Raw genomic sequence first — 16,338 nt, forward strand, 5'->3', positions numbered from 1 at the left:
TAAGCCCCCTAATAAAATAAAAAAGCCCACCAAAACATTCCCTACACTATACTAAATTACAAAAGTAAAAGGGCTTTTTGCGGGGCATTGCCCCAAAGTAATCAGCTCTTTTACCTGTAAAGAAAAATACAAGACCCCCCAACATTATAACCCACCACCTACACACCCCTACTCTAAAACCCACCCAATCCCCCCTTAAAAAAACCTAACACTACCCCATTGAAGATCACCCTACCTTGAGCCGTGTTCACCCAGCCGGGCACCACTGGTCATCCGATCCGTCCAGAAGTCTTCATCCGATGGGGCAGAAGAGGACATCCGGACCGGGAGAAGGCTTCATCCAAGCGGCATCTTCTATCTTCATCCATCCGGCGCATAGCGGGTCCATCTTCAAGACATCCGACGCAGAGCATCCTCTTCTGACGACGGCTAACACTGAATGAAGGTTCCTTTAAATGACGTCACCCAAGATGGCGTCCCTTGAATTTCGATTGGCTGATAGGATTCTATCAGCCAATCGGAATTAAGGTAGGAAAAATCAGATTGGTTGATTTAATCAGCCAATCGGATTGAAGCTCAATCCGATTGGCTGATTGGATCAGCCAATAGAACTGACCTAGCATTCTATTGAGCTTCAATCCGATTGGCTGATTAAATCAACCAATCGGATTTTTCCTACCTTAATTCCGATTGGCTGATAGAATCCTATCAGCCAATCGGAATTCAAGGGACGACATCTTGGATGACGTCATTTAAAGGAACCTTCATTCAGTGTTAGCCGTCGTCAGAAGAGGATGCTCCGCGTCGGATGTCTTGAAGATGGACCCGCTCCGCGCCAGGATGGATGAAGATAGAAGATGCCGCTTGGATGAAGCCTTCTCCCGGTCCGGATGTCCTCTTCTGCCCCATCGGATGAAGACTTGTGGACGGATCGGATGACCAGTGGTGCCCGGCTGGGTGAACACGGCTCAAGGTAGGGTGATCTTCAATGGGGTAGTGTTAGGTTTTTTTAAGGGGGGATCGGGTGGGTTTTAGAGTAGGGGTGTGTGGGTTGTAATGTTGGGGGGGTCTTGTATTTTTTTTTACAGGTAAAAGAGCTGATTACTTTGGGGCAATGCCCCGCAAAAAACCCTTTTCAGGACTGGTAAAAGAGCCGATTACTTTCGTAATTTAGTATAGGGTAGGGAATTTTATTATTTTGGGGGGCTTTTTTATTTTATTAAGGGCCTTAGATTAGGTGTAATTAGATTAAAATTCTTGTAATATTTTTTTATTTTTTGTAATTTAGTGTTTGTTTTTGTAATATAGTTTAGTTTAATTGTATTTTAGTTTAGATCATTGTAGGTAATTTATTTAATTAATTTATTGATAGTGTAGTGTTAGGTGTATTTGTAACTTAGGTTATGATTTATTTTACAGGTAATTTTGAAATTATTTTAACTAGGTAGCTATTAAATAGTTATTAACTACTGTATTTAATAGCTATTGTACCTAGTTAAAATAAATACAAAGTTGCCTGTAAAATAAATATAAATCCTAAAATAGATACAATGTAACTATTAGTTATATTGTAGCTATATTAGGGTTTATTTTATAGGTAAGTATTTTAAATAGGAATAATTTATTTAATTATAGATTTATTTCATTTTATTTAAATTATATTTAAGTTAGGGGGGTGTTAGGGTTAGACTTAGATTTAGGGGTTAATGACTATTATAGTAGCGGCGACGTTGGGGGCGGCAGATTAGGGGTTAATAATTGTGGGTAGGTGGCGGCGATGTTAGGGAGGGCAGATTAGGGGTTAATAAAATTTATTATTGTTTGCGAGGCGGGAGTGCGGCGGTTTAGGGGTTAATACATTTATTATAGTGGCGGCGATGTCCGGTCGGCAGATTAGGGGTTAATAAGTGTAGGTAGGCTGTGGCGGCGACATTGGGGGTGGAAGATTAGGGGTTAATAAATATAATATAGGTGTCAGCGATGTTGGGGGCAGCAGATTAGGGGTTCATAGGGATAATGTAGGTGGCGGCGGTGTCCGGAGCGGAAGATTAGGGGTTAATAATATAATGCAGGTGGCGACGATGTGGGGGCGGCAGATTAGGGGTTAATAAGTGTAAGATTAGGGGTTTATGTTAGGGTGTTAGGTGAACTCGGGGTTCATGTTAGGGTGTTAGGTGTAGACTTAGAAAGTATTTCCCCATAGGAAACAATGGGGCTGCGTTAGGAGCTGAACGCTGCTTTTTTGCAGGTGTTAGGTTTTTTTTCAGCCAGCTCAGCCTCATTGTATCCTATGAGGAAATCGTGCACAAGCACGTTTTTCCAGCTTACCGTTACCGTAAGCAACGCTGGTATTACAGGTAGAAGTGGAGCTAAATTTGGCTCAACGCTCACTTTTCTGAGGCTAACGCAGCCATTCAGAAAACTCGTAATACCAGCGTTGGCTTAAGGGTGCGCTGGAAAAAAAGGAGCGTTAGCTTCACGAGTTTTTACCGACAAAACTCAAAATCTAGGCGATAGTCTCCTTACTTGCTATGGGAAGCAGTTTGCAAGGAGCTTGAGATGAACTCCTCTTGTTTTATTTATTTTTAGCAAACTAAATTAATGTCAATATATTTATTTCTTGCCATTGTTACTTTGACAAGCATATATGCTCATGCAGTTCAGTCTTTTGCCCCATGTTTGACAGAATTATATATGGATATTAATTCAGTTTGTCAGAAGCTATAGAAGAACTGAGTGACATTTTCTTTTAAATTGTATTTTGTTTATTGAAAAGATTAACAACTGACAGCACAATACAATATATTTTGCATAATAACATCAGTAATGTTAACCAGAATAAGTAAAGACATTTGCAAAACGATATTGAGGGAGGAAAACAAAGAACAGTGATAAAACAATACATGATCTATATTTAAGCCCCAAGTGACTTTTAATAGAGATTTTATTGTAGTGTCATGTATGATGTTATTTGTTTGAACCATCAATATAAGGAGCATGGAAATGGAACACCAGTTTGAAAATCATAACTGGTGCCAAGAATTGTGTGAGCATTGACATCACACATCAGCTTACCAAATAGATATTATCAACAGAAATTGTTAGTGTATCATTTCACATTATTTTCATTTATATTGCACTACTTTTGTTATTTAATTCTTTAGTGCCATTATACTTTGAACATTTTTATTTTCCATTTAGGCAAATGATTCACTACCAGCGGCCTACTCACTTAATCTATTGGAACATCTGCAGGTAGGTCATTCCACCTCTGCTGCTTTAAACATATCTTTTAACTGTGATGGTGGCTTCATCCTAGAACCTACTAACTTATCCTCCAGCCGATAGTGCCGATTTTTCCTATTGTCTTGAAATCTCCCTGGACCCATGTTTTTAAGAGCCAATCCCAGAATCCTCTTGTCTGTGTATGCAGATGGCACAAACATGACACAGTTGTAAATGATGATATTTAATTAACAAAGTTCAAATAACGTGTCCAAATACATTCAACATTTAGAATTTTTCATTCATTTATGAAAGAAACCTCAACTAGCAAGCAAAAACTAGTCACACTTAACTGGTGTGACCTTTGCAGCAAAAGTTTTAGAAATATTTTACAAAAATGGCAAAAAATAAAAAAATCCCACAAAATTCTAAATTGACTAACATATTTTTGAACAAATAACCAACAAACAAAAAATAAGCCATATGCTACAGCTGAAGGGAAGATGTGGTGCATAAATGGCATAGACTCTTCCGGCCATTTCCTCCTGCTTCTCATGCTATGCTTTGGAATAGGACGCTTTAGATGGAATGCCTTAGATCCATCAACAAAACTATAAATAAAAGATAAAAGTTACATAAAAATGTTTTAATTAAAGAGAAAATATTTAAAAGCACCTGAGATCCAATCTAGTGCTAGCCTTGAGTGGTATTTCTACTGTGTAACCCCTTTACAAATTAGATAATGATATTTTTTCGTGGCCCTTTAACAGACATAAATATGAATAGTTATTTAAAAAATGTATTTCTTGGCAATTATTGTACTTTGTTAAAATAGGAAGTCATAATCAGGTTTCAAGTATGTCTGAATTCACTAGTGAAGACTTCCAACAGACAAAAACGGTAAATCAACAGTACTAGACTAGAAGGGATAGGAAAGCCAACATTAACATTTTAATGATACTAACCAGGGGTATGGAAACCACTTAATGGGGAATTGGACTGGATCTCTGAATAATATAAAAAAATAAAAAAAAGGAAAAAAAGAAAGATAAGATTAACCCTTTAACGGTCGTGACGTACCTTGTACGTCCCTGGGCGTTAAGGGATTGTGTGGCTATAATAGCGCTATTGAAAGCGGCACCTTCATAGAAAGGTACAGGGAACGCTGCTGGTCATTAAGGGTTAATAACTATCACCGTTATCAGTAATTCAATTCCATGGTTTGATTGCACAAAAACAACAGTAAAAATCTAAATGGTTGTAGCTAACTTGTGTATTTGTGACTTGTCTGGTTTAAAGAAATATGCTAAGCTGTATGGTTCCTAGCTATCCATATGTAAAATAAAAACAAGCTACTGACATATTTGAATTCATATTGGTACCAAATAGGACTGAGGATGATGAGGATTTTGATAGTCTGACTCTGGCAAAGGGAGATGGGTACATGTTGGGCACTTTTTTAGGGGTCTATAATTGTAAGGTGGTTAACAACCCCCGAGATAAGTGTAGACTTTTTTTTTTTTATTTAAATCCTGCTATACTTTGTTAAAACTTTCCATACATTCCTTTTTTTATACCAATGTAGGGTTGGTAGTGTGTACAAGACAAGCACTATATGTATATGCATAGCACTGTTGCCACATAGTGTTCAACACGTGCACACTCCTAATCCTCTCTCATAATGCTGTCGAGAAAGGTGTTAAAGGGACATAAAACACAATTTTTTTTCTTTCATTATTCAATTTTAAACAACATTCCATTTAACTTGTATCTAATTTGCTTCATTCTCTTGGTATCCTTTGTTGAAGGAGCATCAATGCACAACTGGGAGCTAGCTGAATGCATTGGGTGAGCCAATAACATAAGGGATATATGTGCAGACACAAATCAGCAGCTCTTGAGTCTACCTAGGTATCCCTTTCAACAAAGGATATCAAGAGAACATTATATATAAATTTTAAAATCACATGCTCTATCTGAATCATGAAAGAAGAAAATTGTGTTTTATGTCCCTTTAAGTTTTAACAAAGGATACCAAGAGAAAATTTGGTAACTGATCATTTGTATGAATTGAGCTGAGCATAGCAAAAAGCATGCATACTACTGGTCTGCTTGTGACTTGTTATTGAGAATAAAGCATATGTTTAACCAATCTCACTGATTAATGTAAAACACCTGAGTTATGCCCCTCTAGGTACCATGTCATACATACAAAGATTAGAGATTTTGTAACAGTGGAACAGATTTTTTATTACCATGTAAATACTACAAAATAAATGCTCCTACGCATTTTATACCCAAAAGCACTTTGTCACAGATGTCTATCAGGAATGTATGAAACAATGTGTAAGGTAGGGCACATGGCAATTAAATGCACATCAAAACAATTTGATGTATTATATATACTATCAGCAAATATGTTTTGTACTGCATAAAAAAAATCAGCATAAATATTAATATTTTGTCATTTTGTTAGTGAAAGTTGCAGGGTTTTGTTATTGTACAATAGTCCAGGGATATACCCAGTGAAAAGCCTCTTAAATAGGTTTGCATTGTCTCCTTTGCTGTGGACAGAGGACAGCTATAAATGTTTTCCTTCACTGATCAATGCAATTACTGTTTAACATGTAGTACACTAATATATGAGGTAATTAAAGCCTCTATGGAGGGAGTGAAAAAATTCTTAAGCATTTTATGAGCAATTTTTCGTTTAATGCTCCTTTAAGGCAAATAGAAGCCATTGAGTGATGGTGTCCATTGTTTCTCACCTTCCAACGGTTTCCACATTCATTACATACAACGAACGTGGTCATTGGTTCATCAGCACTGCGTGTCTGCACCTGGGGAACACATAAATCATAGCTACACTCACCAGAACAAATAGGGAAAACTCATACACTATATAGCTTTGTGCCATGCTATAAATCTGTGAAATAATCTCTCATACTAAAAACCAAACACAGATTATGTATAGTAAAATACATAAAGAAAAGTAAGAACATTTGAAGAAATAAAAATACAGGAATATAAATATACTTTGACAATTTATTATAAAAACAACTATGAATATAATGCACAGTAAAAAAAAAACAGACAACAGCATCTCTGAAGGGTAAGTAAACCATTAAACTTACAGAAAATAAACAAACAAGTTTGAATTTAATCATTTAGTTTGCCATAGTGCTGGAAGCAGTGCCTCGCAAATTTATATCAGGCTGAGGAGCCAATAAGAATAAGATGAAGCCAGACTATGGTGCTTGTTGTCAAATTTATATAAAAAATACAAAGGCCTGTGACTCTAAGGATGTGTCAAGCCTTACTGTAAGGGAACAAACCTAATAAAGACACCCATCAGGGCTTTTATTACCTAACTAATCCATTAAACAATAAATATAAGAAGCGGTACTGAAACGTCTGACAAAGGCCTTGGTACGAAACACAGGTCTAAACTTGTGAAGATACTGTACAAACAACCATCAGCCTAAACTATGCACATTTGAGCTCACTGTTGAGTCAACATTAGCTGCGTACCTGGGTGTAGGTGCAGTTCTTCTTTTTACACTTGCCGCAGGAGAAAAGGTCAGTTTGCGTCCCTCCAGTCTTTGCCATCTGATGCTCCTGGATTGCAGCCTTGGTCATTGCTTTCCTCATCTCCTTCAGCTCGTTGCTGGCCATTTCCTGTGGGGGCACTGTGTTACCTGCTCCCCTCCTCCCACAGGTGCACCAAGACCACTTACAGTGTAGTATCTGCTCGAGTTACCTCACCTGATCACCCTCTCACTTTCTGCTAAATTCTCCATCTCTAGCCTTACGCTCATGTTTAGAGTTCTTATTCCCTCTCTATCCCCCTGGCATATCGCCTCACCTCTCTTTCCACCCACACTGTGAGGCTCTCCTATTAATGTTGCTACCCTATAACCTCTCCTATTTCTCTGTGCATTCCTCTCCTCCTGTTTATTTCACTTGCTCACTCCACATTGCACGATGATGCTTTCTCTTTCATCTCATACTGTGCATTCCTATGTTCTCCATTTTCTCAGTTGTCCTCTCCTCCCCTAGTTCTGTTTTTGTTTCTTCTTATTTTCCTTTTTGTGCTACTCTTTTCCCATCTGACCTTTCCTTCTGTTCTCCCGCTCCGCATTTCTTTACTATGTGATCTAATCTCCTACTACCTATTCATATCCCAGACTACTCTCTACTTTCCATCATGCTGCCACCTTCCCTCCCCAATTGTATGTGCTACAGATGCTCCTTAACCATTTCTATGCTCTTTCCTCTCTTCTGCTTTGTCATCTGCCCTAATTTACTTTGCTTTCCTCTCTCCTCCTTACCTCGCAGCTCATGACAGCAATCTGCTCTGGTGTTATAACTCCACACAGAACATTCTTCCTCAGATCTGGGTTCTTTGAGTCCTTGAGGTTGGCGATGCGACTCCTGATTCTGTTCTTGTATTTCATGTCAGTGTTTTGAACCTCACGATAAACAAGTATGGATAGTTAAGGATCAAATTCTAGAGACAGCAGTTTGAGCTTTCACCTCAGCTTAATGTTTATACACCTTAGCCATATACAAGTTACATTGACAGTGTAGAAAAAAAAATGTCAATCCTCCATATTAAAAAGTAACATACACATACATAAATACATACACATCTCTTTCAAATAACAAAGTACATCTGCAATATATCAAATAAAAAGTATTACTAAGTGAATAAAATATTGCTGCATCCACAAAAGCCTAAAATACAGATAGAGTGTAGACAGAGGGGCATATGTATCAAGCTCCATATGTATCAAGCTCCGTATGGATCTTGATGCCCCGTGTTTCTGGCGAGCCTGCAGGCTCGCCAGAAACAGCAGTTATGAAGCAGCGGTCACAAAGACCGCTGCTCCATAACCTGTCTGTCTGCTCTGAGCAGACAGACAGACATCACCGGAAATCAACCCGATCAAGTACAATCGGGTTGATTAACAACCCCCCTGCTGATTGGCCGCGAGTCTGCAGGGGGCGGCGTTGCACCTGCAGCTCTTGTGAGCTGCTGGTGCAATGCTGAATACGGCGAGCGTATTGCTTGCCGTATTCAGCGAGGTCTGGCGGACCTGATCCGCAGTGTCGGATCAGGTCTGCCAGACCTTGATAAATATGGGCCAAAGTGTCTGGATACACGTTGGTTTTGAGTGCACTAAATCAAAAGACGAAACAAGTTAGACAATGTGATAACTACTTTGCTGAACTTGCAACACTAATTGTAACAATTGTATGAAAACATCTAAAAGCAAGTGTTTTAAACAAGAGCAACAAACACTTGCCTGGCCAGACCCGTAATGCTTCTCCACAACACGTTCCAGGGACATACCCCTTTATCAGGTGCGATTACTCAGAGGTCTGTTGCTCTTATTTAAAGCATTTCCCAGGTCCAACCATAATCTATGTAAACCTACGAGTTGACATTGTGTCAAAATCAATGCTAGCATTGGCCAATTGATTTTCTTTTATTCATACAAATCAACCGAGGTTGTGAAAATATTTTGTACAAATATTCCCTTCAAATATATGTACACAGGCTGCCACTTTCAAAAACATAATTTATGTAAGAACTTACCTGATAAATTAATTTCTTTCATATTGGCAAGAGTCCATGAGCTAGTGACATATGGGATATACAATCCTACCAGGAGGGGCAAAGTTTCCCAAACCTCAAAATGCCTATAAATACACCCCTCACCACACCCACAATTCAGTTTAACGAATAGCCAAGCAGCGGGGTGATAAAGAAAGGAGTAGAAAGCATCAACAAAGGAAATTTGCAAATAATTGTGCTTTATACAAAAAATCATAACCACCATAAAAAGGGTGGGCCTCATGGACTCTTGCCAATATGAAAGAAATGAATTTATCAGGTAAGTTCTTACATAAATTATGTTTTCTTTCATGTAATTGGCAAGAGTCCATGAGCTAGTGACATATGGGATATCAATACCCAAGATGTGGATCTTCCACGCAAGAGTCACTAGAGAGGGAGGGAATAAAAATAAAAACAGCCATATTCCGCTGAAAAAATTAATCCACAACCCAAAAAAATAAGTTTATTTTCATTTTTGAAAGAAAAAAACTTAAATCAAAAGCAGAAGAATCAAACTGAAACAGCTGCCTGAAGAACTTTTCTACCAAAAACTGCTTCAGAAGAAGCAAATAAATCAAAAACGGTAGAATTTAGTAAATGTATGCAAAGAAGACCAAGTTGTCGCTTTGCAAATCTGATCAACTGAAGCTTCATTCTTAAAAGCCCACAAAGTGGAGACTGATCTAGTAGAATGAGCTGTAATTCTCTGAGGCGGGGCCTGACCCGACTCAAAATAAGCTTGATGAATCAAAAGTTTCAACCAAGAAGCCAAGGAAATAGCAGAAGCCTTCTGACCTTTCCTAGGACCAGAAAATAAAACAAATAGACTGGAAGTCTTCCTGAAATCTTTAGTAGCTTCCACATAATATTTCAAAGCTCTTACCACATCCAAAGAATTCTTAGGATTAGGACACAAGGAAGGGACAACAATTTCTCTACTAATGTTGTTAGAATTCACAACCTTAGGTAAAAATAAGTCAGCAAAACTGCCTTATCCTGATGAAAAAATCAGAAAAAGGAGACTCACATGAAAGAGCAGATAACTCAGAAATTCTTCTAGCAGAAGAGATGGCCAAAAGGAACAACACTTTCCAAGAAAGTAGTTTAATGTCCAAAAAATGCATAGGTTCAAATGGAAGAATCTGTAAAGCCGTCAGAACCAAATTAAGACTCCAAGGAGGAGAAATTGATTAAATAACAGGCTTAATAAGAACTAAAGCCTGTACAAAATAGTGTATATCAGGAAGTATAGCAATCTTTCTGTGAAATAAAACAGAAAGCGGAGATTTGTCCTTTCAAGGAGCTTGCAGACAAACCCTTATCCAAACCGTCCTGAAGAAACTGTAAAATTCTAGGAATTCTAAAAGAATGCCAGGAGAATTTATGAGAAGAACACCATGAAATGTAAGTCTTCCAAACTCTATAATAAATCTTTCTAGAAACAGATTTACGAGCTTGTAACATAGTATTAATCACTGAGTCAGAGAAACCTCTTTGACTTAGTACTAAGCGTTCAATTTCCATACCTTCAAATTTAAAGGACCAGTCAACACATTAGATTTGCATAATCAACAAATGCAAGATAACAAGACAATGCAACAGCACTTAGTCTGAACTTCAAATGAGTAATAGATTTTTTTATAACAAATTTCAAAGTTATGTATATTTCCACTCCCCTTGTACCATGTGATAGCAATCAGCCAATCACAAATGCATATACGTATAGTCTGTGAATTCTTGCACATGCTCAGTAGGATCTGGTGACTCAAAAATTGTAAATATAAAAGACTGTGCACATTTTTTTTAATGGAAGTAAATTGGAAAGTTGTTTACAATTACATGCTGTATCTGAATCATGAAAATGTAATTTAACCTGAGTGTCCCTTTAATGATTTGACATCCTGATGGAAAAACGGACCTTGAGATAGTAGGTCTCGCCGAACGGAAGTGGCCAAAGCGGGCAACTGGACATCCAAACCAGATCCGCATACCAAAACCTGTGTGGCCATGCTGGAGCCACCAGCTACACAAATGATTGTTCCATGATGATTTTGGAGATCACTCTTGGAAGGAGAACTAGAGGCGGGAAAATGTAAGCAGGATGATAACACCAAGGAAGTGTCAGCGCATCCACTGCTTCCGCCTGAACATCCCTGGACCTGGACAGGTATCTGGGAAGTTTCTTGTTTAGATGAGAGGCCATGAGATCTATCTCTGGAAGACCCCATATCTGAACAATCTGAGAAAACACATCTGGATGGAGAGACCACTCCCCTGGATGTAAAGTCTGGCGGCTGAGATAATCTGCCTCCCAATTGTCTACACCTGGGATAAGCACCGCAGAGATTAGACAAGAGCTGGATTCCGCCCAAACAAGTATCCAAGATACTTCTTTCGTAGCTTGGGGACTGTGAGTCCCACCCTGTTGATTAACATATGCCACTGTTGTGATATTGTCTGTCTGAAAACAAATGAACGGTTCTCTTGTTAGCAGAGGCCAAAACTGAAGAGCTCTGAGAATTGCATGGAGTTCTAAAATATTTATTGGTAATCTCGCCTCTTGAGATTTCCAAACCTCTTGTGCTGTTAGAGATCCCCAAACAGCTCCCCAACCTGAAAGACTCGCATCTGTTGTGATCACAGTCCAGGTTGGCCGAACAAAAGAAGCCCCTTGAACTAAACAATGGTGATCTATCCACCATGTCAGAGAGTGTTGTACATTGATTCAGCATACAAAGCTGTAGAGGTCTCATGTGAAAACGAGCAAAGGGGATTGCGTCCGATGCTGCAGTCATGAGACCTAAAACTTCCATGCACATAGCCACTGAAGGGAATGACTGAGACTGAAGGTGCCGGCATGGTGCAACCAATTTTAAACGTCTCTTGTCTGTTAGATTCAGTGTCCATGACTCTGTCTCTATCTGGAAGCCTAAAAAGGTGACCCTTGTCTGAGGAATCAAGAAACTTTTGGTAAATTGATCCTCCAACCATGTTTCCAAAGAAACAACACTAGTTGATTTGTGTGAGATTTTGCAGTACGCAAAGACTGAGCTAGTACCAAGATATCATCCAAATAAGGAAACAACGCAATACCCTGTTCTCTGATTACAGAGAGTAGGGCGCCCAGAACCTTTAAAAAGATTCTTGGAGCTGTTGCTAGGCCAAATGGAAGAGCAACAAATTGGTAATGCTTGTTTAGAAAAGAGAATCTCAGAAACTGAAAATGTTCTGGATGAATCGGGATATGAAGGTATGCATCCTGCAAGTCTATTGTGGACATATAATGTCCTTGCTGAAAAAAAGGCAGAATAGTCCTTATAATCACCATCTTCAAAGTTGGTACTCTTACATAACGATTCAAAATTTTCAGATCCAGAACTGGTCTGAATAAATTTTCCTTCTTTGGTACAATGAATAGATTTGAATAAATCCCCAAACCTTGTTCCTGAGGAGGAACTGGCATGATTACCCCTGAAGACTCCAGGTCTGAAACACACTTCAGGAAAGCCTGAGCTTTTACTGGATTTACTGGGATACGTGAGAGAAAAAAATCTTCTCACAAGAGGTCTTACTCTGAATCCTATTCGATACCCTTGAGAGACAATTCTCTGAATCCATTGATTTTGGACAAATTTGATCCAAATATCCTTGAAAAAACCTTAATCTGCCCCCTACCAGCTGAGCTGGAATGAGGGCCGCACATTCATGCGGACTTAGGGGCTGACTTTGGTTTCCTAAATGGCTTGGATTTATTCCAATTGAGGAAGGCTTCCAATTGGAAGCAGACTCCTTGGGGGGAAGATTGGGTTTTTGTTCCTTATTCTGACGAAAGGAACGAAAATGGTTAGAAGCCTTAGATTCACCCGTAGGTTTTTAATCCTGAGGCAGAAAAACTCCCTTCCCCCAGTGAAAGTTGAAATAATAGAATCCAACTGAGAACCAAATAAATTATTACCTTGGAAAGAAAGAGATAGTAATCTAGATTTAGATGTCATATCAGCATTCCAAGATTTAAGCCACAAAGCTCTTCTAGCTAAAATAGCTAAAGAAATGGATCTAACATCAATTTTGATAATATCAAAAATTGCATTAAAAAAAAAAAGGATTAGCATATTGCAATAGGCGAATAATTCTAGACAAGTCAGAATTGCGCTAAATTCTCCAACCAGAAGGTTGATGCAGCCGCAACATCAGCCAAAGAAATTGCAGGTCTGAGAAGATGACCTGAATATAAATAGGCCTTCCTTAGATAAGATTAAAGCTTCCTATCTAAAGGATCGTTAAAGGAAGTACTATCTTCCATAGGAATAGAGGTACGTTTAGCAAGAGTAGAAATAGCCCCATCAACTTTGGGGATCTTTTCCCAAAACTCTATAGATTTTGCTGGTAAAGGATACAATTTTTTAAACCTTGAAAAAGGAATAAAAGAAGTACCTGGCTTATTCCATTCCCTAGAAATAGCCTCAGGAATAGGAAAAACCCCTGGAGAAACCACAGGAGGTTTAAAAACAGCATTTAAACGTTTATTAGACTGAACGTCAATAGGACTGGTTACCTCAATATCCAAAATAATTAACACTTCTTTTAATAAAGAATGCATATACTCTATTTAAATAAATAAGTAGATTTGTCAGTGTCAATGTCTGAGGAAGGATCTTCTGTATCAGATAGATCCTCATCAGAAGAGGATAAATTATGTTGTTGGTAATTTGAAATTTCATCAACTAAATGAGAAATTTTAAAAGACCTTTTACGTTTATTAGAAGGTGGAAATGCAGACAAAGCCTTCAAAATAGAATTAGAAACAAATTCTTTAAAATTTACAGGTATATCATGCACATTAGAAGTTGAAGGAACTACAACTGGCAATGTGCTATTACTGATGGATACACTAACTGCATGTAAAAGTTTATCATGACAACTATTACAAATGACATTCGGTGAAATAATTTCAACAATTTTACAACAAATGCACTTAGCTTTGGTAGGACCGATGTCAGGCAGCAATGTTCCAGCAGAAACTTCTGAGGCAGGATCAGATAGAGACATCTTGCAAAATGTAAGAGAAAAAACAACATAAAAAGCAAAATTATCTATTTCCTTATATGACAGTTTCAGGAATGGGAAAAAAAGCAAATAGCATAGGCCTCTGATAGAGAAAAAATCAAGAGGCAAACATCAATGGGGTATTGAAATAATGAAAAAGTTTGGCGCCAAGTATGACGCACAACGTAATGTAAACTTTTTGGCGCCAAAAAATAACCGGAAATAACACACTTGCGTCACTAATGAAGCAACCGTGTGAAAGGTCTCGGCGTCAAGTATGACGCCGGAAATGACGAAGTTGCATCATAGACGTATTTTTCTGCGCCAAAAATATTTTCGCGCTAAGAATGACGCAATAAAGTTTAGCATTTGACGCACCCGAGGGCCTAATGCCGCCCGCAATTTGCAAGAAGTAGTCAATTCAAAAAAGACTAAACCCCAGGTAAGAAAAAAATTTCTTTAAAAGATATTTATATTACCCAAATATGAAACTGACAGTCTGCAGAAGGAAATACATGAACCTGACTCATGGCAAATATAAGTACAATACATATATTTAGAACTTCATATAAATGCATAAAGTGCCAAACCATAGCTGAGGTGTCTTAAGTAATAAAAAACATACTTACCAAAAAGACACCCATCCACATATAGCAGATAGCCAAACCAGTACTGAAACAGTTATCAGTAGAGGTAATGGTAAATTGAGAGTATATCGTCTATCTGAAAAGGGAGGTAGGAGATGAATCTCTACGACCGATAACAGAGAACCCATGAAATAGACCCCCGTTAGGGAAATCATCGTATTCAATAAGTGATACTCCCTTCACGTCCCTCTGACATTCGCTGTACTCTGAGAGGAATTGGGCTTCAACAATGCTGAGAAGCGCATATCAACGTAGAAATCTTAGCACAAACTTACTTCACCACTTCCATAGGAGGCAAAGTTAGTAAAACTGAATTGTGGGTGTGGTGAGGGGTGTATTTATAGGCATTTTGAGGTTTGGGAAACTTTGCCCCTCCTGGTAGGATTGTATATCCCATATGTCACTAGCTCATGGACTCTTGCCAATTACATGAAAGAAATGAAAAGCAACCACTTGTAAAATGAGAGCACATATACAGAAGATTAAGGAATGTCTCAATGCACAAATGCCTGCAGAAAATAAATCCCTGCACAGAAGAACACTCGTTATTCTATAAGCATATATACAACGGCATTAACATTCCACACTTATAACGGCACTACACCTCTAATTTTTTATCCCAGACAAACCTTCACAAATGCACCCTCTACCTCAACATTCACCAAAGATCAAACATATCAATTTATCATTTACGGTTGCACCTAGAATCGTGGTTTCTGTTTGTAGGGATTTGTGTATAGATTTTGGAGTATAAACAAGTGTGATTCTGATCACGTGTCATTACTAACCAACCACAGTTTCTGCTAAGTAACGAGTCTCAGTTGTTACAAACAAACAAACAGGATTTTCACTGTCAAAACTAAAAAAGGATAAAGATACTAATCTATTGTACTTGCCACGTTCCGCCTAGAATATATGGCATATAACAATTAGATATTGGTTGTCATATAATGTATATTCATTATAGAATCAAAATACTCGGACAAGACAACCTTATCTCTATATCATACTGATCTATCTTATTAGAGGGTAGCCTCATATAGGTTCAAAGGGACAGTCAAGTCCAAAAAAAACTTTCATGATTCAAATAGGGCATGCAATTGTAAACAACTTTTCATTTTACTTTTATCACCAATTTTGCTTTGTTCCCTTGGAATTCTTAATTGAAAGCTAAACCTAGGAGGTTCATATGCTAATTTCTTAGACTTTGAAGGCCACCTCTAATCTTAATGCATTTTGACAGTTTTTCACCACTAGAAGGCATTACTTATGTTGTATATTGTATATGAAACACATGAACTGAGTACACCCCTGTGCAACATCACTTAATTATCAAATTATTTAGAATTGTATCACCTCTCAATAATTGTTTTATTTCTAAGTTGACAAGTAGAGTATTTCCATTAATAAACAATCAAAAACAAATACTTAAAGATTATATTGAAAATACAGGCCCCAAAGTTGAAACTTAATGCAACAAAAGTGAATACAAATGTGGTCACTGACACACAAGTTAGATCACTGAAACAAAATTGAGTACACCTATGATTCCCAATTAGCCGTATTGCATGAGCATAGTTACCAGAACAGTCTAATGTTTTGACCAATGGGATGTGTCTATCTGCAAGTCTGCATCATGACTCCACATAGAAAAGATTTGCCAGAGGAATTGAAAAATCTGATTGTGAGACTTCACAAAGATAGAAAAGGATACAGGAAGATTAGTGACCAACTAAAAAGCAGTCAAAACACAGTTGCAGTAGTAATCAGGAGGTATAGATCGATACACAGTGCCAA

The 16,338-nt window shown here is 38.0% G+C and overlaps 1 protein-coding gene across 1 annotated transcript in view; it reads right to left on the reverse strand.

The window, feature by feature from the left end:
* Positions 1-2,742: 2,742 nt before the first annotated feature.
* Positions 2,743-16,338, reverse strand: part of TCEA2 (transcription elongation factor A2) — a 65,390-nt gene continuing 51,794 nt past the window's right edge. The window contains exons 7-10 of the mRNA XM_053710448.1: positions 7,557-7,711; positions 6,757-6,903; positions 5,994-6,065; positions 2,743-3,836 (exon numbers count right to left, since the gene is read on the reverse strand). Coding sequence (XP_053566423.1) covers positions 3,828-3,836; positions 5,994-6,065; positions 6,757-6,903; positions 7,557-7,711 — 383 coding nt within the window. The 3' untranslated portion in view covers positions 2,743-3,827. The remainder of the gene's footprint in view (positions 3,837-5,993; positions 6,066-6,756; positions 6,904-7,556; positions 7,712-16,338) is intronic.

The sequence above is a fragment of the Bombina bombina genome, chromosome 1, assembly GCF_027579735.1.
Source record: "Bombina bombina isolate aBomBom1 chromosome 1, aBomBom1.pri, whole genome shotgun sequence".
Classification (NCBI taxonomy): Eukaryota; Metazoa; Chordata; class Amphibia; order Anura; family Bombinatoridae; genus Bombina; species Bombina bombina.